Source organism: Ovis canadensis, chromosome 6 (assembly GCF_042477335.2).
Source record: "Ovis canadensis isolate MfBH-ARS-UI-01 breed Bighorn chromosome 6, ARS-UI_OviCan_v2, whole genome shotgun sequence".
In the NCBI taxonomy this organism is placed as follows: domain Eukaryota; kingdom Metazoa; phylum Chordata; class Mammalia; order Artiodactyla; family Bovidae; genus Ovis; species Ovis canadensis.
Window position 1 is genome coordinate 128,285,897 of NC_091250.1, and position 26,710 is coordinate 128,312,606.

General features: G+C 45.1%; 1 protein-coding gene across 12 annotated transcripts in view; it reads right to left on the minus strand.

The window, feature by feature from the left end:
- Positions 1 to 9,947: 9,947 nt before the first annotated feature.
- LDB2 (LIM domain binding 2) overlaps positions 9,948 to 26,710 on the minus strand; it is a 463,909-nt gene continuing 447,146 nt past the window's right edge. The window contains exons 6-9 of one of the 12 annotated variants that reach the window (XM_069594772.1): positions 21,523 to 21,646; positions 17,230 to 17,375; positions 14,461 to 14,600; positions 9,948 to 11,312 (exon numbers count right to left, since the gene is read on the minus strand). In XM_069594772.1, coding sequence (XP_069450873.1) covers positions 14,496 to 14,600; positions 17,230 to 17,375; positions 21,523 to 21,646 — 375 coding nt within the window. In that variant the 3' untranslated portion in view covers positions 9,948 to 11,312; positions 14,461 to 14,495. Of the gene's footprint in view, positions 11,572 to 14,460; positions 14,601 to 17,223; positions 17,376 to 21,522; positions 21,647 to 26,710 lie in introns of all 12 variants that reach the window. The other 11 variants (XM_069594770.1, XM_069594773.1, XM_069594771.1 and 8 more) reach the window with 11 other exon arrangements.

Consider the following 26,710-nt stretch of genomic DNA (forward strand, 5'->3'; position numbering starts at 1 on the left):
CAGTTATGGGGGAGAACATAAAACAGACTCTGGTTTTGGGGTAGATGCTCGGGAACAGGGGGTTTCCTGAGGCTTGATCACACCTTTGCATATGCCAAGCCTCCTTCCTCATGACCTTTGCCAGGGGCGGAGTTCCTCACGCTGGCCCCCGGCAGACAGTCATGATGAATTTTGTGTCAGGCATGCTAATCCGGTTCATGTCAATCTTTCCCTGAGTGAGGGCGCCTCAGAAGCTTTCCCAACACAAGGTCCAAGTTGCCATGATCAACAAATAGGGTTCGATCCCTTAGACAGTGCCTCAGTTTTCCAAAACTCCCTCTCTCTACCTTGGACTCCAAGGAGATCAAACCCGTCAATTCTAAAGGAAATCAGTCCTAAATGTTAATTGGAAGGACTGATGCTGAAGCTGAAGCTCCAATATTCTGGCCACCTGATGCAAAGAGGCGACTCGTTGGAAAAGACCCTGATGCTGGGAAAGATTTAAGGCAGGAGAGAAGGGGGCAGTAGAGGATAAGATGGTTGGATTGCATCACAGACTCAGTGGACATGAATTTGAGCAAACTCCGGGAGATAGTGGAGGACAGCAGAGCCTGTTGTGCTGCAGTCCAATGGGTCACAAAGAGGTGGTTAGACGTGACTTAGCGACTGAAAAACAATACTAACCAAATATAAGTTTTTAAAGTTTCATTTTTGTGACAATCGACTTCAGTTAGGTCTCAGGAGTTCTGTTAATTTCACATTCATTTGTGAATTTTTACAGTTTACACTTAAAGCGTTAACACCTTCATCAGAACATAACAGAAGAATTTGCAACCCCCCAAAAGTGGACTTAACTCTCCCAGCAAGAATGAAAAAGGAGAGAATGACTTATCTTTGGAAAAGGGCTCAAGATACAGCCTGTCAGCTCTGAAAGAGATTCCTCCCAAGAGATTCCTCCCAATAACTTCCTCCCAAACAGGTTTCCCTAACTCAGGAAGAAACACAGTCAGCCCAGAATAGCCAGGATTTCCTTTTCTGCAAATTCAATGAACTGCAGATCAAAAATATTTGGGAAAAAAGTTCCAGAAAGTTCCATAAAGCAAAATTTGAATTTGCCCACTGGCAACAATTTAACGTAGCATTTACGTTGTATTAGGTATTGTAAGTAATCTAGAAATGCTTTAAAGTATGCAGGAGGATGTGCGAAGATTGTATGAAAATTCCACGCTGTTTAATGTAAGGGGCTTGAGCATCCAGGATTTTGGTAAGCGAAGGTTGAGGGGGTGGGGGTGGGAGGTTAAAGGAAAGTAGGGGGGCAGTTCTGGAACCAGTCACCTACAGATGATGAGGGGTGACTGTATTTTATGGAGATTCATTGAAGGCCATTGGAAAACAAGAAAATATTTCTTTCTCCAAGGATGGTAAAGTTCTGGAATGAATAGGAACTGAAAATAAAACAGGAACGGGCAAGGCCATAGCCATTGCTTCACTAGTTTCCTTAATTTATAGTTTTAATTATCTTTCCCTGATTCTCCTAGCTCAATGGCTTCCAGTGGAAAAACACACCTTTGTATACACACCAACAGTGCTGATACGGTAGGTTTTGTTTCAACGCAAAGTCCCCGGCATTCCCGATGATCAGAGGCACTGAGCTGACAGCAGTGATGGATCAAAGGAGGCGAAGCCAGAGAGCAGCTTCAGAGCAGCCACCAGACACTCAGATGCACACATATGCATCAAGGCATCACCCCTCTGGGTGGAGTCTTTGCCACCAACACACAGTCACGGCACTTGTGTCTGCCCAGGGATTTCCTGTGGCTCACCAAAGAACAGACCTTGGGGGCAGGCGCGGATGCAAATCTGACCTTGCTGGATTTGACCTTGGGCAAGTGATTCAACCTCTCTGATCTTCTTGGACAAAACACCTGCATCCCTGCTTATGAGATGCAGGGCACAACATAGGAAGGGGGAATGAACGTGAGTGCCATTCTCATAGCTTCTTGGAGTTTTATTCCTGATGCTTTGTGGACACTTGTGTATACTCAGACAAATGCCTTTTATGCGCTTGTCTTCTATCCCAACTGTGAGCGCCTTGAAGGCAGGACCAGGTGAAGGAATCCCGTATAATGCCCAGCATCATGCTGGGCAAATAGCGAGTAAGTGAACTTCAACTTAATACACGCTCATCAACCTTCAACCTGCTTATTCTTCATGATTATGGAATTCTAATGGGGTGTAAAAAGGGAGTTGACCAGTCATAAATAATTGGCTTAATGCATTATGGTAATATTCCATTAGTGGATCATTATATTGAAATTAAAATCATGTTTTTAAAGAATAGTTAATGAGGTAGCTCATGATATAATATATGAAAAGGGCGGGATAGGTAATTATCTATTCTGTATATTACCAACATTGTAGTGTAGATGAACCTAGAAAAAAAAAGAACAGAATCAGAATATTAGCATCGGTTATATCAGGATAGGGGGATTACTCTATTTTCTTCTTGTCCCCATTTTCTCAAATGGTCTACATGAGCATGTGTTGTTTAACCATTAGAAAAACAGCCTAGTAATTTTTTATGGCAGATGGAGGGGATATCCCACTACACAATGAATTTCTCAAGGAGGCTGCCAATCCTGCTTAAGAGAAATTGACCTTGTTGGCCTGGCTCTCATGGTGCCCATCCCCAAGTTGTATCAGTGTGAGCTGTGTTTTCCTGTTGTACTAAATGTTCACCTCAAAGTAAAAGGGAGATGGAGAAAGAGAGAGGATTTCCCTAAGGGACTGGGCCACTTATTTATAAATCCCTTGTTAGATGTCCCTGTGATTTCATTGCCCTCAGAGGATCTGCTTTGCTTTATTATCAGGTGAGTGACAATTTGTGGCTTCTGGTCAAACTCTCTGACACCCCCTGAAACATAAAGTCAGTGGCAGAAGGTGGATGCCAGGACCCTTCTCCCAGGCTGGACTCTTCTCTCTCCAAACCCCCCATCTATGGACTGTACACTTGACAATGAGTCTAACAGAGTGGGTCAGGGTCAAGGTGACATGATGGTGTCCTTCGTGAGCTCTGTGACCTTGGACAAACTGTTTAAGTGCTCTATACTCCATCTGCAAAATAGGGGGGAAATAACCTCATCTCACCACCAAAGATATTGCAAAGACTCAGTGAGATCATGCTTATCTCATTTCTAACCTAATCCACCAAAGGTCAAACTACCACTGTGGTTCCTAAACCAGCCTGGTTTGGTGGAGCCCAGGCTTTTACCCCAAGGACCCAGGTTCAAAGCCCATCTTACCATTTATGAGCTGTGCAATCAATAGTGTTAACTAAACTGCTCACGCATCAATCTTCGCATCTGCAAAATGGGCCCCTAATGCCTCCAAATGAGGATTTAAGGAGTAGAGAGAATGAGGAAAACAGGTAGAGCAGCTAATGACTAAAGCTGGGCAGGTCGAGTGACTCAGAAAAATGGTGTCAGGGTGACAGGCTGGAGTATCTAAGAAGGGCATCCATGACCAGACACGAGCGCAGTGTCACCATCCAGAAGTTCAGAAGTGTGAGTCTATGGTTGTTAGATCCTGTTGGTTAAGAGAAGCAAGAAATTCTAGCAGATATACATGGAATCTAGAAAAATGGTACTGATGAGCTGATGTGCAGGGCAGGAAAAGAGATGCAGACCTAGAGAATGGATTTCTGGACGTAAGCAGGGGAGAGGGTGGGATGAATTGAGGGGGTGGCATCAACATACACGCACTGTGTATGCGTGCATGCTCAGCCACTCGCTCATGCCAACCCTTCTGTGACCCCACAGACTGTAGCCCGCCAGTCTCCTCTGTTCATGGAATTTTCAAGGCAAGAATATTGGAGTGGGTTGCTATTTCCACATGCATACACTACCATATATAAAATGGGGCTTCCCTGGTGGCTCAGACAGGAAAAGAATCTGCCTACAATCTGCAGGAGACCTGGGTTCAGTCCCTGGGTAGGGAAGATCCCCTGGAGAAGGGAATGGCTACCCACTCCCATATTCTTGCCCGGGAAATCCCATGGACGGAGGAGCCTGACAGGCTACAGTCCATGGGGTTGCAAAGAGTCAGACATGACTGAGGGACTGCTGCTGCTGCTGCTAAGTCGCTTCAGTCGTGTCCGACTCTGTGCGACCTCACAGACGGCAGCCCACCAGGCTCCGCCATCCCTGGGATTCTCCAGGCAAGAACACTGGAGTGGGTTGCCATTTCCTTCTCTAATGCATGAAAGTGAAAAGTGAAAGTGAAGTCGCTCAGTAAGTGTCCAACTCTTTGTGACCCCATGGACTGCAGCCTACCAGGCTCCTCCGTCCATGGGATTTTCCAGGCAAGAGTACTGGAGTGGGGTGCCATTGCCTTCTCTGGACTGAGGGACTAACACTATATATAAGATAGACAGCTAGTGGGAAACTGCTGTACAACACAAGGAGCTCGGCCTGGTGTTCTGGGATGACTGCGAGGGATGGGAAGAGGAGGGTAGGAGGTGGGAGGTCCAGAAGGCAGGGGCGACACCTACACATTTAGCTGAATCACACTGTTGTACAGCAGAAACAATATTATAAAACAATTATCCTCCAGTTTAAAAAAAATATTAACCCTTAAAAAACTGGAAATAGAACTGCCATACGACCCAGCAATCCCACTGCTGGGCATACACACCAAGGAAACCAGAATTGAAAGAGACACATGTACCCCAATGTTCATTGCAGCTCTGTTTATAATAGCCAGGACATGGAAGCAACCTAGATGTCCATCGGCAGATGAATGGATGAGAAAGCTGTGGTACATATACACAATGGAGTATTACTCAGCCATTAAAAAGAATACATTTGAATCAGTTCTAGTGAGGTGAATGAAACTGGAGCCTATTATACAGAGTGAAGTAAGCCAGAAAGAAAAACACCAGTACAGTATACTAATGCATATATATGGGATTTAGAAAGATGGTAACGATAACCCTGTATGCAAGACAGCAAAATAGACAGATGTATAGAACAGTCTTTTGGACTCTGTGGGCGAGGGCGAGGGTGGGATGATTTGGGAGAATGGCGTTGAAACATATATAATATCGTATGTGAAACAAATCGCCAGTCCAGTTTACATGCATGATACAGGATGCTCAGGGCTGGTGCACTGGGATGACCCAGAGGGATGGTAGAGGAAGGGAGGTTCAGGATGGGGAACATGTGTATACCCGTGGCGGATTCATGTTGATGTATGGAAAACCAATACAATATTGTAAAGTAATTAGCCTCCAATTATAATAAATAAATTTATATTAAAATAATAATAATAATAAATAAAATATTAAAAGCCAAAACATTTTAATTTTTATTGAAAATTCATCCATTTTTCCCCTTTATTTTTAACTGAAGGATAATTACAATATTGTGTTGGTTTCTACCACACATCAACATGAATCAGCCATATCCATACATATATCCCCTCCCTCTTGAACCTCCCTCTCACTTCCCACCCCAACCCCTCTAGGTTGTCACAGAGCCCCAGTTTGAGTTCCCTGGGTCATACAGCAAATTCCCATTGGCTATTTTTTCTTCAGTCCAGTGTTATCATGCTTTTATTGATCAATCTGTGCCCAATTTAAAAATAAACAACCAAAAAATACCCTTACCTAGAAGCAAACTTCAGGATGAGAATTAAGGAATCTCTGATGTCTCTGAGGACAAGGGTCTCTGAAGTGGCGCATTGATAGCGCTTGCAATTTGAAGGTTTCCTCCAGAGGGGACTTCACGGTGTCACACAGAGCTGTGATCTTAATTTGGACTATTGATGCTTTTGAACTGTGGGGTTGGAGAAGACTCTTGAGAGTCCCTTGGACTGCAAGGAGATCCAACCAGTCCATTCTGAAGGAGATCAACCCTGGGATTTCTTTGGAAGGAATGATGCTAAAGCTGAAGCTCTAGTACTTTGGCCACCTCATGCGAAGAGTTGACTCATTGGAAAAGACTCTGATGCTGGGAGGGATTGGGGGCAGGAGGAGAAGGGGGCGACAGAGGATGAGATGGCTGGATGGCATCACTGACTCGATGGATGTGAGTCTGAGTGAACTCCGGGAGTTGGTGATGGACAGGGAGGCCTGGCGTGCTGTGATTCATGGGGCCGCAAAGAGTCGGACATGACTGAGCGACTGAACTGAACTGAACTGAAGTTTTCTTTTTTTTTTTAATTTTGACTATTTATATTCTTTATGTTAACTATTTCCCATTGACTGTTTACAAATGGCAGTGTGTACGCTTCCACGCTATTCTTCCCGTTTGTCCACCCTTTCCTTCCTATCTCCTCCCTAGCCACACTATCCCTCTCCTTCCTCCACACTATCCATAAGTGTGTCCTCTACGTCTGTGTCCTCAAAGCTGCCCTGTGAGTAGACTCATTAGTACCAGCTTTCTAGGTTCCATATATAAGTATTAATACGATATTTTGAAAACTCATCAGTTTTTAAATGTTAACAAATAACTAGAAGTTTTCCAGACATCTTTGTGCAGGCTTCCAGGGGTAGGTTGGGTTCCCAGTTGTTTGCTCACACCCTTGAGTCTGCAAGATGTAGAGTTTATTTCCCCACTCCACTGATGCTGGTTTGTCCTGGAGACTTGTGTTGGCCAGTGGATGCAGTGTGAGCAAGCGTGTGTCTGTGTGATTTGGCTTGACTTCTTTTACTTCTTTCAGAATCTGCCAAGAAAGTGTGTGCTCCGAAGACTGCCTGTTCTAGAGAGAGACCCGAGGGGCAGACCTGAGATACATTTGTTCCAGGGGATCCACAGTCCCATCCGGGAGAAAAATAAAATCCTTCTGGTCACTGGCTGCTGAGATTTGGAGGTAATTACAGAGCAAAACCCAACTGTGCACAGCCATTGTGTTCCCATCATCGTGAGACCACTCAGGCAAAGGACCTAGCCAGTGGCTGACACGTAGTGTGTACTTGAGAAATGGTTGCCCTTGGAATTATTCTGGGCCTGACAAATCATTTAAGTTAGGTTTAAGCCAGTGTTTTGTGGAATGTCTGTTTTGTGCCGACTTGCCCCCTGAGAAGCTTGAACACGCCCCTCTCTGCTACCTCTCATCTCTTATGTGCCCACAGGGGTAAATGTTACTTTGTGTTCTGCCATAGAATGACAGATTGCAACATAAAGGGAAAATGCACGGTGAGCAGTGGTTTCATGATTTCTTGCTTGGGAGTTTTTAACTCTATTTCGATACGTATGATAGAGTTTAGATATTAAGGATTCAGATGGAAATGATTAAACCACTCAGTCCTAGAAAAGTCTAGCAGGACCGTGAAAGGTATTTAACAACAGAAACAAAAACTCGTCAGGACAGAGCCAAGGCAGAAGCAAGAACCAAGTGCTCTTGGATCCCAGAGGGGACTACGGATGCTGACCAGTGTTGGGGAGTCATCTCAGGGGCCAGGAGAACCAAACTGGGCCTTTAAGAGTGAATAGCTTTGGGGACGTTCCTGGTGGTCCAGTGGTTAAGAAGCCACCTGCCAAGGCAGGGAACATGGGTTTGATCCCTGATCTGGGAAGATCTCACATGCCAGGAAGCAACTAAGCCCAAGCACCTCAACTACTGAGCCTGCATGCCTGGAGCCCACACGCTGCAACAAGAGAAACCACTACAGGGAAAAGCCCACCCACCATGACAAAGGCCCAGGGCAGCCAAAAATAAATTGATAAAGACAAAAAGGATTGAGTAGCTCTGGTTATGTAAAAAGGTGGGGGTGGCATTCTAAGAGGGAGAAACATATGCAAAGACGTGTCTGACGTGAGCACTTAGTGTATTCAGACAACGGAAAGGAGTGTAGGTAGATGGTGGTAGGGCACCAGTGGGAAGAGGCTAAGGACACAATGTCAGGGAAGCAAGGACCAGCCTGTGAACTGTGTTGGATGCCGTAGAGGTTTGTTTCCGAACAAGGCCGCCTGCAGTCTCTCCCCTTGTTGGAGGCATGTGCTACTTACCCACCACAGAGGGAAGTCTGGGTCTCTGCACCTTGATTCTGGGCTGCCTTGATGGACAGCACAGAGAAGTGATGGTGTTTCAGTTCTAGGCACTGGCAGTTTGCTTCTTCTCCCCTGGGAACCCAACCATCATTCTGTGGAGAGGCTGTATTCAACAGCCCTAAATTCCATCCTAATCGCCAGCTATGTGATTGCGTCATCTTGAATGTCCAGCCCAGCCCAACCTCTGATGACACCATCCCCAACCAACGTCTGTGCCCTAAGTGCAGACCGCCTGACCACTGAGCTCTCAGAATGTTAACTGATAATAATAAATTGCCTCTTCAGCCTCTGACTTTGGGGTCGATCAGCTGTGCAGCAATAGATAAGTGGAACAGACGTCAAACAAATTGTCCCAGAAATCATCAGTGATGACTGCGGGTTGGTGACTTTAAAAAACGGATAAAAGAAAACCTGAAATGATGAGGTGGGCGGAGGATAAGCTGGCAGTCCTCTTGCTCTAGTGGGGAAGTTTCAATTACAGTAGCTGTTTCCCTCAATTTCCTTTGGTTCTGTTGCTACTGTACCACACATTTCCCTCCCCATGCTAATGTTCTAAGGAAACAGCGTGATGCTCTAGAGAGAAGCCAGGCTTTGTAGTCAAGGGAGCTGCAGAAACAAATTCCACCGACGTCACCCGTGAGCTGAGAGATGGAGCAAGTCACTTACTGAAGCAGACGGTTGGTCCCCTGCCCAGACGCCCTTTCTGGGACTAACCTACCCATGCCGAGATGCTAAGACTGTTGCCTTCCAGTTGATCTCTCCTCTGAAGGACAGCCCTTGGCTGATGGGGGCCCATCTTATTCTGAAGTTACTGCCTCCCACACCCCCTCGGGGTGGCCCCAGCCAATGACTGACCGGTACAGGTGTACAGAAATCTTGCAGCTGAGTTGCGAGGGTTAGATAGCTCTGTGCCCCAAGCCTTTCCCTGCACCATGGACCAGGCTCAGGAAGTGAGCTTCCTGAGTTCACGGCTTTCCTAGCTCTTTCCTCTTCTCCATCTTCGCCTCTCCACTCCCTTAAAGATTTTTTTTTTTTAACTGAAGAAGATCCCCTCAGTAACTCTGTGCTCTGAATTCTGGTGCCAGGTTCTGCTTCCGGGAATCTTAACCTAAGAGACACACTCTCCCTTCTCTTCTCTTTTTCAAGCCCCTCTTTTCCAGAACTGGCTGAGATGATCTATTACTATGGCCTGGCACTTTATACACACCCAATGAATGCTAACAGATTTCTTCTCTCATCTTCCTCATTCGAACAGAGTAGACAAATGTGACGAAAGTTCTTGAAACCCAAAGTCCTCAAATGAGTTTTCCATAATCTTTGTATAATAAGCTTTTTAGAAAATAGGCAAGTGGGAGCACTGATTTATAAAAAATGGGGAGATGAAGGCCTTCTTGGTGGAGCTGTGAGGATTAGCTAAAAAAAAAAAAAGGCTCCTCTGTCCATGGAATTCTCCAGGCAAGAATACTGGAGTGGGTTGCCATTCCCTTCTCCAGGGGATCTTCTTGACCCAGGGATAGAATCTGGGTATCCTGCATTACAGACAGATTCTTCACTGTCTGAGCTCTCAGGAAAGCCCGAAGTAATGTCTGTGGACCTTAAACTGAGATGTTTGGTACAGAGTAAGTGCTCAGTGAGTGGAAGCCTCTGCCTTTGTATTTGACCAGCCATCGGGAGCCAGGCCAACCCTTGCTTTCCAATCCCTGTGTCTGTGGCCAGCAGAGTGCCCAGCACAGAGAAGGCATCCCTGTGTTTGCCCAAGTCAACTGCAGTGAGTGTGGAAGGAACTGTACTTTGTAAAGATGAGCCGTTTCACAGTCCCACTCCATGTGGGATTTGGGTCATAAATCCATGCTCAGTACTTCTCATCATCGTGGGCAGATTTCTCTGCCAGGATCACAGATACGCAGACTCATTTGCTTTGGTCGTTAACACAGTTTTATTATTGGCACACTTATCAGTAAAGCATACATAAAATACAGCTGTTTTATAACACACGAGCCACTGTGTCTTTACATGTATAGAGGAACATATTAATATGCGAATGGAAAAATTAGTTCTTTTATAAAGTTTCACATAAATACACTGGGATTGCCCCCAAAGAAAAGTCCCCATAAAAGAACCAGGCGAGGGCTTTACAAAATATTATACAGGAAATATACTATGAAGATAAACAACAGTCAACTCAGATACACTAAAAAAAAAAAGAAACCCAGAAGTTTCAGATTTATTAAACTGCCCACAAAATTAATGGATTACATGGCTTGAAAATATTTGGATCAACAGCAATTTTACAAATGAATACATTCTCAAGGGGCCAGGTGCCTTTCTTTACGTAAAAATCTGCCTTGGTATCTCTGATGACAAAAAGACATTTCTTGTTTCTGCACTCGGGCTCGACTGAACCAACTCGGGCTCGAGGACCAATTGACATTAGCTTGGCCATAAATTACCCTGCTGGGCCCTCTTCGCTGTTACCCAAAGAAAGAAAAGGTGAAGGAGAGAGAGAGAGAGAAAAAAAGGTACGTTTAAATTACTTTTCAAAAGCGGATTTTTTTTCCTTTTCTTTTTTTACTGAAACAAGAAACTCTCAGATGCAAGTCAAAAAGCAGAAAATATTTTACAATATTAAAAAGTCATCTGTAGTTGGATTCGGCATAGAATGGGATCCTGAGCACTGAGGGTTTACTGACAATATGGCCTTCGTTGGACGGTTGGATGCGGGGTTGGCGAAAGGAAATTAACAAACATGGCTCAAACTGAGCCAGGAGAAGCGCTAGCATTTGCTCTTGTTTTAGTTATGATCAGTGCCAGTATCTGTGTTACCTGCGAAGGCCTCCAGGGAGGGGTCATGGAAGTTTATTTGGAATGGTCCTCTCAATTTAAAATAAAAAAAAAAAGGAAGAAAGAAACTCAGATCATTGTGGTTTAGAAATCGGTATTTGCGTGGCAAAGTTTTAACGTCTTGCTCCTTCCTCTCCTGCAAGTAAGGATCTGAAATAGTGAGCGTGACCCACGGGGGCTATGGACAGTGGATTCTGGAGCCGGTCACTCTTACTGGGAAGCCTGGGGCGGGGGGTTCTCTGATTTGGTCTCTTGAGTGGCCGGAGGTTTACTGTTCCATGGGCTGCTGTTCCCCAGGGCGGGTGAATTGGTGAAGTCTTCCTCGTCGTCCATGCCGTTGGCCGCATCATACTGCGTGTTTTCTAATCTAGTGATTAGCCTTTCGTCCTCGTCCCCAAACTCACCTCCCATCAGAGTTGGCTCTCCTACCACCATCACATCCTGTGAACAGCAGCTGACATTATTACAGGGAACCTTGGGAGAGAGAAGCCCCTTAAAACACTAGCGGGAGGAGGCGCTGGGGGACCTGGGTCAGACACACCGTGTCCTGTACACCGGGGTCAAGTCTCAGTGTCGGGGGGGCCAAGACGCATATTGGATTTCTACAGGAAATAAACATCGCCTCCTGACGGGAAACAACCACGCGAGTTTATGTCCTTAGTGTGCAGCCTGACACCGGAGAACGAGCAATGCTAGCAATCTGCAGAAATAAAAAAATGGATTTTTCAAAATTAAAAAAATCCACGCTTTGCAACCTGCCGACACTGGGGACTCTTGAGAGGGCAGTGGGCGCTGTGTGAGGCCTCAGAAACGCCACCACTTTTACTGAGGGTCTCGGGACGGCTTTGCCAACTACTGAGAATAGCGGCCAACGCCGGGGAGGAGGCGGTTCTGCCGCCTTCACGCAACTCATTCCAAACGGCATCTTCTCTGTCCCAAGGACGGTATACATTTTAATTGAAGACAGATCTCTCTTTTTTCCTACTCAGCCAGGCCCTTTTATGCAGCCAACATCCTTGACATTCTGCTACTTAATTATGGTAATTAATTTAGGTAAAGTTTTCGATAAAAACAATGTTCACACTGATTTGACAATTTGCATAGCTAATTAAGTCATTAGCAAAAACCTGCTGATTGCCAACAAGCCCTGAATTTACCATCTGTTATTCCATGGTGCCTGTCACCTATCCCCACACAGGCAATCCCACCACCAATCTGGGCAGTAAAGAGAACTAGTCTGTCCAGCTGGTGCCATTAAAGGAAGATGAAGAGAACTAATGATAATTATATCGATGAAGCTGGTCATCATCAGAGATGGAAGCGTGCAAGAAGAATCCATCTAATCACTCCTTTAAGTACAAACTGTCCTTCCATGCAAACAAGGAAGGCACCTCCTAGAGCTGGGAGCTTGGCAGAGGCCACTGCTGCAGAGGCTTGAGGACAGGGGAGAGAAAGCCTACCCAAGGCATGGCTCTGGCCTCCGTATTCCAAGGGGGCCTTATGGGCCCAGTGGCTGACCTGGGCATGGCACAGGGCATCCGTCAGGTGAATCCTGCTCTGCTAACTCTGAGCAACAATCTACTTAAGAGTGCCTGACTGCCCTCGACCTCGGCTGAAGCTGAAACATCAGGGCCAGCCAGATGCTTTTGGAGATGTAAGTAAGCATTTGCTGATACAGGTGCGAATTTGCCTTGACAACTGGGCAAATGCTCTTTCCACTGGGGCAAGAGAGGCTGCCTGAGGCAGTCTATGAGTGGAACACTGCCTGTGGTCGGGAGAAAGGTCCAGCTGTCCCTCCAGGACCCTTCTCAAATTTTGAAGGTGCCCACTGAACTAATCCCTTTGTGGCCATCTGGTTTGTTTTGGAATGGAAAACCTTGTTTGTCTGATAGATCGATTCCCCTCAAATTAGAGGGAAGATAATCAATAGGTTTCACAATGTGTTTTCAGACTAATCACTCTTGTGAATTGATAACAAGGATGTTAAAGAGAAATGTCTCAGATGAAGTAAATGGCTCAAAGGTGACCTGAGTAGACTCAGCCATCGGGGTGCCAGTGGGGTATTCAACTGTGAGTCCCTAAGAACGTCCTTATGATGCCACCAGGAGCTAGATGTTACACTGATTTCTAAGAGCCTCACAAGGACTCTTGAAATGAGATGTAAAATAGACACAGACTTTGAGTGTCAAGAAAGCCGATGGGACGTTAAATGGAATGGGGCTTCCACCCGACCCCTTTGGGTGTTGGGAATACCAAAAGGGCCCCTTCATTGCAGGCCCTCAGGAGACTGTGCTTACAGTCAGGAGCAAAGGCAGGAGGCAAGGCCAGGTTAAGATGTGGCAGAGAGCCACACGAGGGTGAACCCCAGCTCGTGACCTGTGTGCAGTGCCCTTTGAAGGGCTGGGAAAACACATGCATTTGGTGTCACAGGGCAGGAGAAGAATGTTAGAGCCAACGCATGGGTCTGCATTAGTACTGCGAGTCCAAGGTCAGCGAGAGAGGCTGGGGGAATGGGAGGAAGTAGCATAATTTGGAAACAGAAGAAGCCGATTTAAACGTGATAGTAGCCAAGAAGTTCCCAACACTCCAGATGCCTTCACTGTATCAGCAAACAACAGCCATTCTAGAAAAGTCCTCCGAAAACAGTGATTTGAATCTCTTCAAATGGGGCTCATACAGGCTCATAGTATGTTTGGGGTATCTTTGTTCCAGGAACAACCGGAAAAGATGCCCAGGCATAGATATTTTTGAGTATCTGAAATTTCAGAGAGATGCCACGTTTGCCTTACTGATTATAAAACATATCTTTAGCCAGATGCATAATTGTGGGTGTACGTATGTGAGTGTGTGTGCACACGTGTGCCTGTGTGAGTGATGACTAGACGGCAAGTTATAATTAGACAGATGTGTGCTAAGGACTTTGTATGCACCTAGAGGCTTGAGGACAGTTACACAGTTATGCACAGGACTCTAGCTGGCTCTGCTAAACCTCCAGGCTAGCACATGGGTTCTCCACTCAGGTGGGCTTGACTTGCTATCTTCACAAAATGGATGGAGACATAAGGCACGTTTTGCGTGCATGCTCAGTCACTTCACTTGTGTCCAGCTCTTTGCAACCCCGTGGACTAGAGCCCACCAGGCTCCTCTGTCCATGGGATTCTCCAGGCAAGAATACTGGAGTGGGTTGCCATGCCCACCTCCAGGGGATCTTCCCAACCCAGGGATCAAAGCTTCATCTCTCTTGTCTCCCGCATAGTCAGCTGAGTTCTTTACCACTAGCACCACCTGGGAAGCCCAATGCACATTTGGGGCTTCTTGTAACGGGGGGTGTGGCATCGCTTTCCCCACACCCCCACATCTTTAAAAATCCCCCCGACCCCACATCATTCAACATCCACAGTGAGAGCTGAACTTCCTGCCCTGTCTTGTGGGACCCCCCAAGGCGATATGGGTCCACCTGAGAGTAACCCGTGTGGTCTCAACTCCCCATGAGGCAGATCCCTCTGCTCCTTGCTGGAGGCCCTGGGATGCCACCAGTTGGTGCCCGTGTTACCTCTTCTCCCTAAGCCCCCGAGCAAGGACCACCAACCTCTGAGGACGGGAAGGGACTCCTTTCAGGGCCCCTCAATGCTTCTCCTTAAACTGGCCAGCAGGGGTCACTGCTGTGGACTGACACAGGTCTCCATCCCTCCCAGGGTTGAGGCTGCGGTTCAGGGTCGCTCCTAGCCCCTGCTCATGGAGTGAGAAGCAGAAGCCGAGCATTAAACCTGAGCCCTTGCTGGACATACATGCTGCCGTCCGGCGCTGGGCGGACCACAGCCGTGGCCGTGGTAACACGTCCCCCCTGTCCGTGCCTTCAGACAGGGCAGCTAAGGCCAACAAGTGGCATTTCTAGTTAAACAGGAATGGGGTGTGGGTGATTCAGGACACACAAAAGATGTGATCCTTACAAGCCAGTCAGTGCTTATCATCTGACATCCAACCAGCTGGGGGACCTGCAGAAATGGACACGTTTGCCTAAACTGGATGACTTCCCTGTTTCTCTCAGCCATTTGTAAGTTTCACTTAATGAAAACATCCTTCATTGCATGGTGAGGATACTGCTAACATTCTTCTTGCACTTTCTAATGGTGCCTTGCTTTTGTCAGAAGGGTCTTAACTCATTAAAGACCCACTCAACACAGGCATCTTCCAGCAAAATGCGATGGTTGGTTGGGAGGACAAGAATGTAATGGAGTAGAAAAAGTCAGGTGTTCTTTAAAAAACATTGCAATGCTTCTGACTAGGCCAGGTATGTGAAAATACACGGACAGGTAGCTGCTATTCTGTACCCATGGCAGACATCACTAATGGATGGCCAACCACACCTAGTTCAGGCTCGGAATCTTTCTGGACACTCTACCCTGTGAGTTGACCCCAGGAGACTGAGTTGGCAGGAGAGAAGCAACCTCTTCATTGTCCCTCCTTTAGACAGTGAGCTCGTCAATGACGGAGTTTGGGCATCTTTTGGTCTTGGTTTTTTTTTTTTTTTTAATTTGTATCTTGGGATTATCACTGCCTGGTATAGTATAGGGCACACAATAGGAGCTCAGAAAATGCTTGATGAACCACTCTGAATTCTTGCAGTCCCTGTGCCTTTAAGTAGCTACGTCAGAGTTCCAGAAATCTCTGGAATGTACTTTCAATTGTTTATGGAAATTAACAACCTTTAGTTTCTAAAACTCTTGGATTAAATTAATGAATAGGCTACTTATGTATGCTTTGGGGGCTGGTTTATTTACATCTGGCCATTTTTTTTTTCTATGCATTTTCCATTTAACTAAGCAGCAGTGGGTATAACTTATTGGCACCTTAATAAGAAGACTGCTTTTCTCCTTTGATTTCCACCCCCCTCACTCTTCAGGGATGATAGCCCAGTTAAAAACAGAGGTGGCTCTGGTATTATCTAAAGACTGAAATTCCTAATGCTCTTAAAATTAAAGTGACACCTATCCCACAGGCTGGCCACTCTCTCATGACCCTTTCTTTTTAATATACTGGGGAATGGCAACCGTACCCTCTGTCTATGGAGGACAGGAGGAGAGGCCAGGTAATTCTCCGATACACTGATGGGGTTGGGTTTAGCCAAAGAGAACTGACCAATGGGACGTGGGGGCAAGTGGGTGGGGGGACAGATTTGAAAGCCACACTTAGAAGTAAGCAGAGAACCTTCTGGAAAGGATGGTCCACTGTCACATGGACAGGAGACACAGCAGGATCAGAGCCTGAAGGAGAAGGACCACAGCCCAAGAGTGAGAAAGAGGGGAAAGGTAAAAAAAAAAAAAAACTGCATTGGAGGTGGAGGGAGCCTACGAGAAAGGACACACTCTCAAAGACACAGGATCTAGAGGGCACCTCTGAGGCACCACGAGAATCCCCGGGTTGGAAGGAAGGACAGTCGAGAGCCTGCTGGGGTGATGTACCAAGGGCCGCAGAGAAGGAAAACCCACAGGCCACTGAAGAGGCAAGACGTACTTCAAGGAACGTGAGAACTTATCAGTAAAAGCGGTAAGCGGTCTAATTCTGGGATGAGGAATTCAATGTCCAGAAGGAATCAGGAAAAAGGGAGAGGATTGGGGAAGAAATCAAGAAGAGAGGAAGAAAGGTCCCATCTGCCAGGTTTGCCCTTCTGGGGACACCTTCGGCTTTCAGTCTCAGAGTTCAAAGAAGCCCCCTTCTGAGAGGCCCATTTCCTTTGTCAAGACCCTCAACTGAGAGAAAAGGGTCAAGATGTCAAGAGAGTTCAGACCAAACCTGGGGCTGAACCTCCCTCTAAGCTAATGAAACAGGGAAAGCGAAATCCAGTGAGCTGCACTGGCCTTGAGTTAATTACCTGAGTCTTAAAATAAGAGGAGATGCTCACGTCTCGGGGTGGGGGGGGGCGGTTTGGGGACAATCAAATGACAATCTGGAGTCTGAGTGCCCGGAGCTAGCTTTCCAGTGGAACATAGGGTCCCAGCGATGGTGCCCAGAGCCCCTTATCTGCCACCAGGCTCATCACTCAGTGATATTTTAATTAAACCTTAGGTGACATATCTCCTGTCTGCGACTCTGACGGCATTTTCATTCCTGTCCCGCTGCAGCACAGACTCTGTGTATTGCTTTCTAGTTCCCAGTTTGCAGGGGCTGGTTTTCAGGACAGAGTCCTCCCCCTTCCTCCCAATTCCTGTCCCTGCCTTCCCCTTCCCCCACCCCACCTCCCGCCGGCCGGGCGCAGAAGGTCTTTGCAGCTAAGAGTCTTTTCCGCGGGCCCCCCTGGAATTGGGAGACGGTAAAGGCAGGAATTGCCGCCTAAAAGGAAAGCGAGACTTACAGGTACCTGACTGGACAGACTCAGGTTGGCAGCCGTGGTCTTCTTCTTGCTGCTGGTGCTGTTGGCGGCGTTCCCCGCGCTGCTGTTGGAGGTGCTGCTCGTGGAGTTTTTCCTTTTCCTCCGTTTGGTTGTCGGTTGCCTTGTGGGTTCTGCTGCAATATGGAGAATGCAAGGAGGATCAGTTCCTGGGCGACCCACCAGGGTCCCTCCAGTGACGCTGCTTTTGTAAACTGAAAAGAGTAGGCTATTGACATTTTTTCCCCATTTCTTTTAACTTGACAAAACCCAAAAGGAGAAAACTGATGGTCGAGTTTTAGCACGAAATGATGGAAACTCTTTTCTTTAACGTGTCTATAAAGCGATTTGCATTTAATTGTTCTTTCTGATTTCATCTCTATGTCGTTCGCTCAGTCATGTCCCACTCTTTGTGACCCCATGGACTGTAGCCCACCAGGCTCCTCTGTCCCTGGGATTCTCCAGGCAAGAACACTAAAGTGAGTTGCCATTTCCTACCCCAGGGGATCTTTCTGCCCCAGGGATTGAACCTGAGTCTCCCTCTTCTGCATTGGTGGGTGGATTCTTTACCGCCAGCACCACCTTGGAAGCCCCTCTATATGTCTGGACTCTATCAGTAAGTCTCAGGGGTGGGTTATACCACTATCACAGTTTGAACTTAAAATATTATTACCATTATGAATTTTGAGAAAAATATTTTATGGCCTACCTTCTTTTTATAATAAAAAGAGAGCTCTGAGGATCTGCCTGCAGTGCAGGAGACCTGGGTTTGATCCCTGGGTTGGAAAGATCCTCTGGAGAAGGAAATGGCAACCCACTCCAGTATTCTGGCCTGGAGAATTCCATGGAATGTACAGTCCATGGGGTTGCAAAGAGTTGGACACGACTGAGCGACTTTCAAACTAGTCACACTGAGATTCCTAGGGAGCCTCCAAGGCCTGAGAAAAGTGTGTGTGTGTGTGTGTGTGCACACACACCTGTGCCCTCAGTTGTGTCTGAGCCTTTGTGACCCCTTGGGCTGCAGCCCACCAGGCTCCTCTGGAATTTTCCAGAATACTGGAATACTGGAGTGGGTTGCTATTTCCTACTCCAGGGATCTTCCCCACCCAGAGATGAAACTTGTAACTCTTGCATTGGCGGGTGGATTCTTTGCCACTAGCAGCGCCACCTGTATGAATTTAGTTAAATTAGGGACCCAGTGAGTAACAGCAGCACCTACTGGCCAAGTGTCATACTGCAGCCAAGTTCTATTACACCTTGAAATAAATGCTGGAGTAAAAAGAAGTGTCCATCCAACCAGCCATTGATGTAGAACTTATGGATTCCCAAGCTCAGGAGAAATGCCCATGGTTTGCACCCTGGTGTTTAAAGGATGCAACTAACTTGAAAATTCCTGGGGGGAAATGTCTTAATATGCTATAATCAATATTTTAACGAAAGGAAACTAGACCTCTTCCAGAAGGTTTAGAAATAGAAAAAAAAAATTTTTTTTTTTGAACATGAAGGATGAGGCAAGATCTTATTGGAAGTGTACAGACTTATGGAAATGTGTAGTAAGAAGAATTTCATTTATTTATTATGCATTATGAGCATGACTCAATGTTTTCATATTTCTGATATTTTGGGTCATTATTTTATATTCATAGCAACTCTATTAGTTAGGTGCTATATAATCTTTGTTTTGAGAATGAGAAACTTCCAGAAGCCTGTTCCAGGCCCTTACTAAATGAACTGGAAATGGTATGTAAGAGCTAACCCTATTCTAGGTCCAACCCTGATGGGAAGAGGGTAAGCTAGGGCTGTATTGGAAATAAGTGAGGTGACCTTTGGCATTTTCTTGAAACATTTTTGCTGCTTCTATTGGACGATGGGGTGAGTTTGTTTTAAGGCTCATTTCAAAGACTACTGGGTCCATCATGTTATTCCTGACTTTTGATGAAGAAGTAGAAGGTTTCTATTTATACACTATTTTTTCTTTCATAAATATTTTCGTCTTAATGTCTGAAGATATTCGTCGACAGAGGCCTAACATCCCTATCCATGGAGAGTCATGGTGCTTATTCTGAAGGTTATGGAAACTGGGAAACAGAATTGTTCCAACTTAGGCAGCTGGAGGTGAGTTGAGTGGTACAGTCTAAAGTTAAGCGAATACCCCAGTTTCCCCTGACCAGCGTCTTCTTCCTTTGACATGAAATCTGCTGCTTTTTATATAAAAAAAATTAATTGTATTTTTAATGGAATTTTGGGAAAATATGCCTAAAATGTTGGCTCTGGGTGGCTCCTACTGCCTGTACGTGGCTGTAGGAATGCAGTCATGAACTGAAGACATAAAAACGTATTGTGACATAGGTCTCCATTGATTAGCCCTGCACTAACTCTGGCAAGCTCTACTTTAAATCTCAGGCCTATTATATCAAACGGAAATAACAAGAAATATCTCACACCTCACAACAACCCTAGTGAAGATTCAATAAAAAAATTAAGAAAGGTCTGAGAGACTGTGATTTGTGACTGTTTTCACACAGTGCTGTAAGCAGAGTGGCTTGGCCAGTGCCTGGTATCTCGTAGGGGCTCAATAAATAGTTGTTGAGTTAATGACTGAATTAATCTATAATATATGAATTATGGGGCTTCCCTGGTGGCTCAGATGGTAAAGAATCTGCCTGCAATGCAGGAGACCCCTGTTCAATCCCTGGGTCAGGAAGATCCCCTGGAGAAGGGAAAGGCAACCCACTCCAGTATTCTTGCCTGGAGAATTCCATGGACGGAGGAGCCTGGTGGGTGACAGTCCAAGGGGTCTCAAAGAGTTAGAGATGACTGAATGACTAACACACACACACACGCACACACACACACACACACGTCATATGAATTATGTGTGCATACATCAGGAAATAGAAGTTTTCAAGATCTGTAGTGAGTGAAATTTTTCCCCCATAAAACCCTATTGATATTGAAAGAGAAAATAAGGCCAATTTAAGCGCATTTAATATCTTTGAAAAATAATGTTCTAAATGTTGAAAACTCCCCTAAGATGGGGATGCAACTATTCTATGTAAAGTAATGCTCATTTCCCCAGCTTTCTAAACATGTACTTGATTATATTGACTATATCCTGTTTATTTAAAACCCCTGGCCAATTACCAGTGGAAGGTGACCATTATATTTCATGATTCAGAAAGCTATGTGCCTCATGTTAATAATTACTCTTCATAAAAACAATTTTTAGCGAACGGATACATTTTGCTTTTATGATCAATGAGGCTCAGCACACGCCTGGGAGTGAAATGTATTAGATAGAAAGACAATTAATGATGACTTGAAGCAGTAATTTCAGAACCCCAGCAGGAGACTACAGTATCTAAACTGCATCCTAGGGAAGTGAGAGAAACGGGGTCTTTTATGTATTCTTTTCATGATCAGAGTACCCTTTGATATTATGTATCTTTAAAAATAGGGCAAAACTTTCTCCCTCCTTCCATCCCTTTTTTCTTCCATCTATTCCTTTCCCCCTCCCTCCCTTCCTTCTTTTTCTCTTCTGCCTATCCCCCCATTCTTCCTTTCTTCTTCCTTGTCCCCCTTTCTTTTAGTAATTTCTGCTGCTGCTGCTGCTAAGTCACTTCAGTCGTGTCCGACTCTGTGTGACCCCATAGACGGCAGCCCACCAGGCTCCCCCATCCCTGGGATTCCCCAGGCAAGAGCACTGGAGTAGGTTGCCATTTCCTTCTCCAGTGCATGAAAGGAAAAAGTGAAAGTGAAGTCGCTCAGTCGTGTCCGACTCTTCTTGACCCCATGGACTGTAGCCTACCAGGCTCCTCTGTCCATGGAATTTTCCAGGCGAGAGTACTGGAGTGGCGTGCCATTGCCTTCTCCGTAGTAATTTCTACCATTCCTCAAAGGACAAAGAAAACTAAAGTAAGCCATCCGTGGTCACCAGTCTTGTCCAGTGGAACGACCACTGGCCTGGGAGATAGTGAACCTTGATTCTCATCTTGGCTTTATCAGCATCTTCTCAGTAACATTAAAGAAATCAATTTCCTTCTGTGAGTTTCAGGTCCTCCTAAATCTAGCAAGTGAGGAGACTGTGGAGCATGGCCACCACACAGAGGAAGGATGCTTGCCCTTCACCAACTCAGTGTCTTTGGATCCAACACCAGGGTCAGAACATCCCTTATAAACTACTTTGCCTGATACATTTATAATCACTCCCTTTTCCTATCCCTTCATCCCCAGAAGAAGCCTCGGAAAAAGTACGTAGATGGAAAGTGAAGAGCGAGGTCGTACCTGGCGGTGCCACCATCCGCTGCCACTTCTGAAACAAGCAGGTCTTCAGGCAGTCCCGCGGACTGAGGTTGTAAGTTTTATGTCTGGACATCAGTTCTTGCATTGGCTCCAGTATTACACACAACTGCAAGGAGTTCAAAGACAGGTGTTTCACTACTTGATAATATTATTTGCAATAAATGATATTTACAGTCAGAATCCATTTCGAAGCTTAAAGACACTTTTCTTCCCTCCTGCCCCCTCCAACACCATTTTAAATTTTTTTCTGTATAAGTGTGGAGGAAAAGAAATATTACCAACACTTGATAATGCTCACTCTCTTTACTATCATTTATAATATCATAATACAGCTGAGTGTGATTTATACACACACACACACACACACATTTCCCCACATATTCTATACTGATGGTTGGGTGGATATACGCAGTACTATTCTGAAATGACATGATTTTCTCTGGTTAAAGAAAAAAGCTCTTTCATATTAGCACAGCATGCTCAGATTTCTACTCTAGCTTCTGTTGTTTTTTCCGTTTGCATAACCACACACTGTGAGTTACAATGGCAGTTTATGTAGATTTTGTGGCAGTGAAGGCATCATTCAAGCATTTGAGAACAAAGTGGTACCTTCAGGTACGTTTTTTAATCCTGATTTTTATAAAAAACTGTGATGAACATGACTTCATTTTTATCCATGGACTCATTTGTATTTTACACAAGATGTGAAAATTGGTAATGTATACTCCCACATATATTCATTGTGGAGTTTTTGCTCTGGTTCTGTACATAGTCACCCTTCTTGCTTCCTTGAGTTAGACCTTTCAGCTCTACTGCAGTCCAAGACATCTGATGACAAAGATTAATGAATGAAACAAGAAGGTAAATCCAGTTAGGATTGCCCTGGGCTTTTCTGAATTCCTTCTCAGCTGGAAGCTTATCAGAACACTGCTGCACTGAGAGGGCTGTTGCTAAGAAGGCAAAGACCACAACCTGGAACAACGCATCCACTGCTGTTGCAACAATAGCAATATGAACATTGGCAATGCACCTGTGCATGCCTGCTAAGTCGCTTCGGTCGTGTTCGACTCTTCGTGACCCCAAGGACTGCAGCCCGCCAGGCTCCTCTGTCCATGGGATTCTCCAGGCAAGAATACCGCAGTGGGTTGCCATGCCCTCCTCCAGGGGATCTTTCCCACCCAGGGATTGAACCTGCAGCACTTACATCTCCTGCACTGGCAGGCGGGTTCTTTACTACTAGTGCCACCCAGAAAGCCCTGGCAATGTACCTACCTGTGTGAAAAGACATCATTTTATTATGAAAGACAGACATTCAATCTCTGCCTTCATCCACCCATCTTTTTTACTACCCCTTTCCCTTCTGCCCTGTCTCATCTGAGTATTTCCCTAGAGGCCACACTTCTTATTGCTCACTGGGTTCCCTCAACCGGGAATTCTTCCCTCCTCTCTTCCTGGTTTATGCCCACTCATCCTTGAAGGCAGAATCCCTTCTGTTTCGCCCTCCTCCCCAGGACTGTGCACTTCTTCCCATGTGGGCTGAGCTGAATACCTCTCCAGCTCTCCATAAGCACACAGCTCTTTCTGCTCTATGAACTTATTTACATTTTGTAACCACAGCTTCCAACTCTCTTCTCCACTTGACCTTGGACTCTTTGAATGCTGAAATGAGACTATGCCTTTTATCTCTGTGTTCCTAGACTTGGCTCAAATGAATGGATGTATTGAAAGAGTGTTTCTCAGAAAGACTGGAGGACCTTTCTATGCCAATGTTCCTCAAAGTCTAAGGCACACTTCTATCAAAATCAGATGAGTTGATTGTTAAAAATGCAGACTTCTGGGCTCTGCCCTTTCTGTTTTATTGATTCTGGAGGTGGGGCCCTGAATCTGCATTTAAAAAAAGCATTCCCTCATCTAATTCTGATAAGTATTACCCAAAGCTGAGAGCACTGCCCTGCAAATGCTGGGTTTTAGCAGAGATAAATACAGAAGCAAGCCACGCACAGATCTCCAAGGGTTTTCTGCTCAAATTTCCTTCTCTTTTCACCGTCCCCACCCCACTTTCCCTCTTCTCAAGTCTAAGCATGATAATAAAAATTGTCATCATCTAGAAAAATACCTTAGCCCTTCCTAGCTATCAATGATCTAAGCCAAAACCATCAACCCCACTCAAGGGCCAACTGTAATCTCCTTGCATTTGCAGTTTCTTCAGGAAAAGAGACTAAGATTTCAAAGCTTGAGCAACACAGGTACAGTGTGATTCAAAGAGTGAAAGTCACTAGTGCCTCAGGCTGCAAAGTAATGAGATCTGGGTTAGTTCCGATCCATCTTCAATTTGCCTATCTTCTTGTTTACTTGAGAGTCCTTTTTGAAAACTTTTTGAAACAATCGACTGGTTCCAAATTGGGACAGGAGTACATCAAGGCTGTATATTGTCACCCTGCTTATTTAACTTATATGCAGAGTACATCATGAGAAATGCCGGGCTGGATGAAGCACAAGCTGGAATCAAGATTGCCAGGAGAAATATCAATAACCTCAGATATGTAGATGACACCACACTTATGGCAAAAAGTGAAGAAGAACTAAAGAGCCTCTTGATGAAAGTCAAAGAGGAGAGTGAAAATGTTGACTTAAAACACAACATTCAAAAAACCAAGATCATGGCATCTGGTCCCATCACTTCATGGCAAATATATGGGAAAACAATGGAAACAGTAAGAAACTTTATTTTCTTGGGCTTCAAAATCACTGCAGATGATGACTGTAGTCATGAAATTAAAAGACGCTTGCTTCTTGGAAGAAAAGTTATGACCAACCTAAACAGCATATTAAAAAGCAGAGACATTACTTTGCCAACAAAGGTCCACCTAGTCAAAGGTATGGTTTGTCCAGTAGTCATGTATAGATGTGAGAGTTGAAGAACTGATACTTTTGAACTGTGGTGTTGAAGGCTCTTGAGAGTCCCTTGGACTACAAAGAGGTCAAACCAGTCCATCCTAAAGGAAATCAGTCCTGAATATTCATTGGAGGGACTGACGCTGAGGCTGAAACTCCAATACTTTGACCACCTGATGGAAAGAACTGACTCATTGGAGAAAACTCTGATGCTGGGAAAGATTGGAGGGAGAAGGGGACGACAGAGGATGAGATGTTTAGATGGCATCACCGACTTGATGGACATGAATTTGAGCAAGCTCCAAGAGTTGGTGATGGACAGGGAGGCCATAGGGTCCCTGCTGCAGTCCATAGGGTCACAAAGAGTCAGACATGACTGAGTGACTGAACTGAACTGAACTTGACACCTAAAATGTTAATAAAGAAAAACCTGTGAAAGAAGGAGGGTTCCTATACATTTAAGTCCATATTCCAGTGTGTTTTCCTCTACTAAGAATTCTTTACTGGAAATCAAAATATGTGTGCAAATTACAGACACTCTCAGGTCTTCCCTTGTCACTCATAGCAAACACAGTGAAAGGTTCCACATCCTCTCGCCACATAGAGATAAGACTGCATTATCCATCAAAGAACTACTATTAGCTTCAGACAGGGTCAGAAGATATTTGGATCTATTATTAAGTTAGAATAGTTAAGAAAAGCTTTCAGAGAAATTCTAAGGACTGGGGAAACTTTTTCTTTTAATTAAAAAATGTTGTAAAGATTTTAAAACCATTTCCTTGTGGTCAATTCCCATTCTCGAGAAATTGATTTACAGTGGTTATAAAATTTCATGGATGGAGTGGAACAAACATGGACTTAAAAACGGAGAGGTCTAGCTATAATCTTATGCTTGGCTGAAACACGTAATAATGCTGGCACTCGGTTTCATCTGTAAAACCATACATATCTTGGATATTTGAAAAAGTTGAGATGATATGCCTTGACACATAAGTTCAACAAACAGTAGATATTATGATCATATATTAACAAGCACAGCACACATTGCAAACAAAGCGCATTTCTATTACGTTAAATCAACAATTTATTGAGTTTCCTCCTAAATTTCAGGCACTCTGCTTAGGACATAACTATGAGAATGATTGGAGAAGGCAATGACACCTCACTCCAATACTCTTGCCTGGAAAATCCCATGGACAGAGGAGCCTGGTAGGCTGCAGTCCATGGGGTCATTAAGCGTAGGACATGACTGAAGCGACTTAGCAGCAGCAGCAGCATGAGAATAATACAATCTCGGTCCCCAAAATTCAGTCCCTTAAAAATGATTTTAAGTATATTAAGAACACTGTCCTATGTTTGCACTTCAAGCTGCTTAGAAAATCACATCTTCCTGAAGCAGATAGTTTCATGATTACAAATTAGATGGCAAATATTTTTATTATATGACCAGTTACCTATGTGGACTTAGAATGGGTTGTCAGCGTTGAACATGCTAAGAAATGGAAGAGTTGCATTTATCTTGAGAACTCAGGAGCTCATTTTCTCTTTCTTTTCCCCCCTTTCCTCCTGGGTTTTTGGGCAACACTTCTTTCAGGTGCTAATCCTCAGGATTTATCCCTTCCCCTTTCATGTAAAAATATCTTCCCATCGCTGTAACTCACCCCAAAGGAATTTGCATCTCTGAATACTAATCAGGAATTCCCAACGCCATTTTTCTTCTAGCGGAGGAGTACCAGGCTGGAGAGGCAGCGCGCACCGCCCCTTATTCATGTATGCAAATAAGCCTCCCGCTCTGGGAGCCGAGCGGCGCCTCTGCCCGGCTGCGTGCTGTAGGTGGCAGAACTAACTCAGACAAAAGCCTCCCTCTCAGGCAGCAAGCCAGTGCATCTTGGCAACAGCAGAAGCCTGAGGCCTTATGGAATGAGATCGGGAAGATGGTTCGTTGAGTAGGTTGAGGCAGTCACTCGCTAAATCCTTCCGGAGCCAGGATTCCTATTCTCCTTGAGGTCTCAGACCCCCTTGAGGATCTGGTGAAGGCTATGCAGCCCGTCTTCCAAATTTTGCACAAAATATTTGGAGGTTTATAAACTCTCTTATATTCCCATCCGTTGTCTGTAGGTAAAGAGTCCCCTGTTAGTAATATACACTTAGAGACTATATAAGAGACTATACAAGAAGAGACAGATTTCAAAGGTGCCTTTGCCCCCACCTTCCACGCACACACACACACACACACACACACACACCCCACTCCAACCTCAAATGCATATTAATG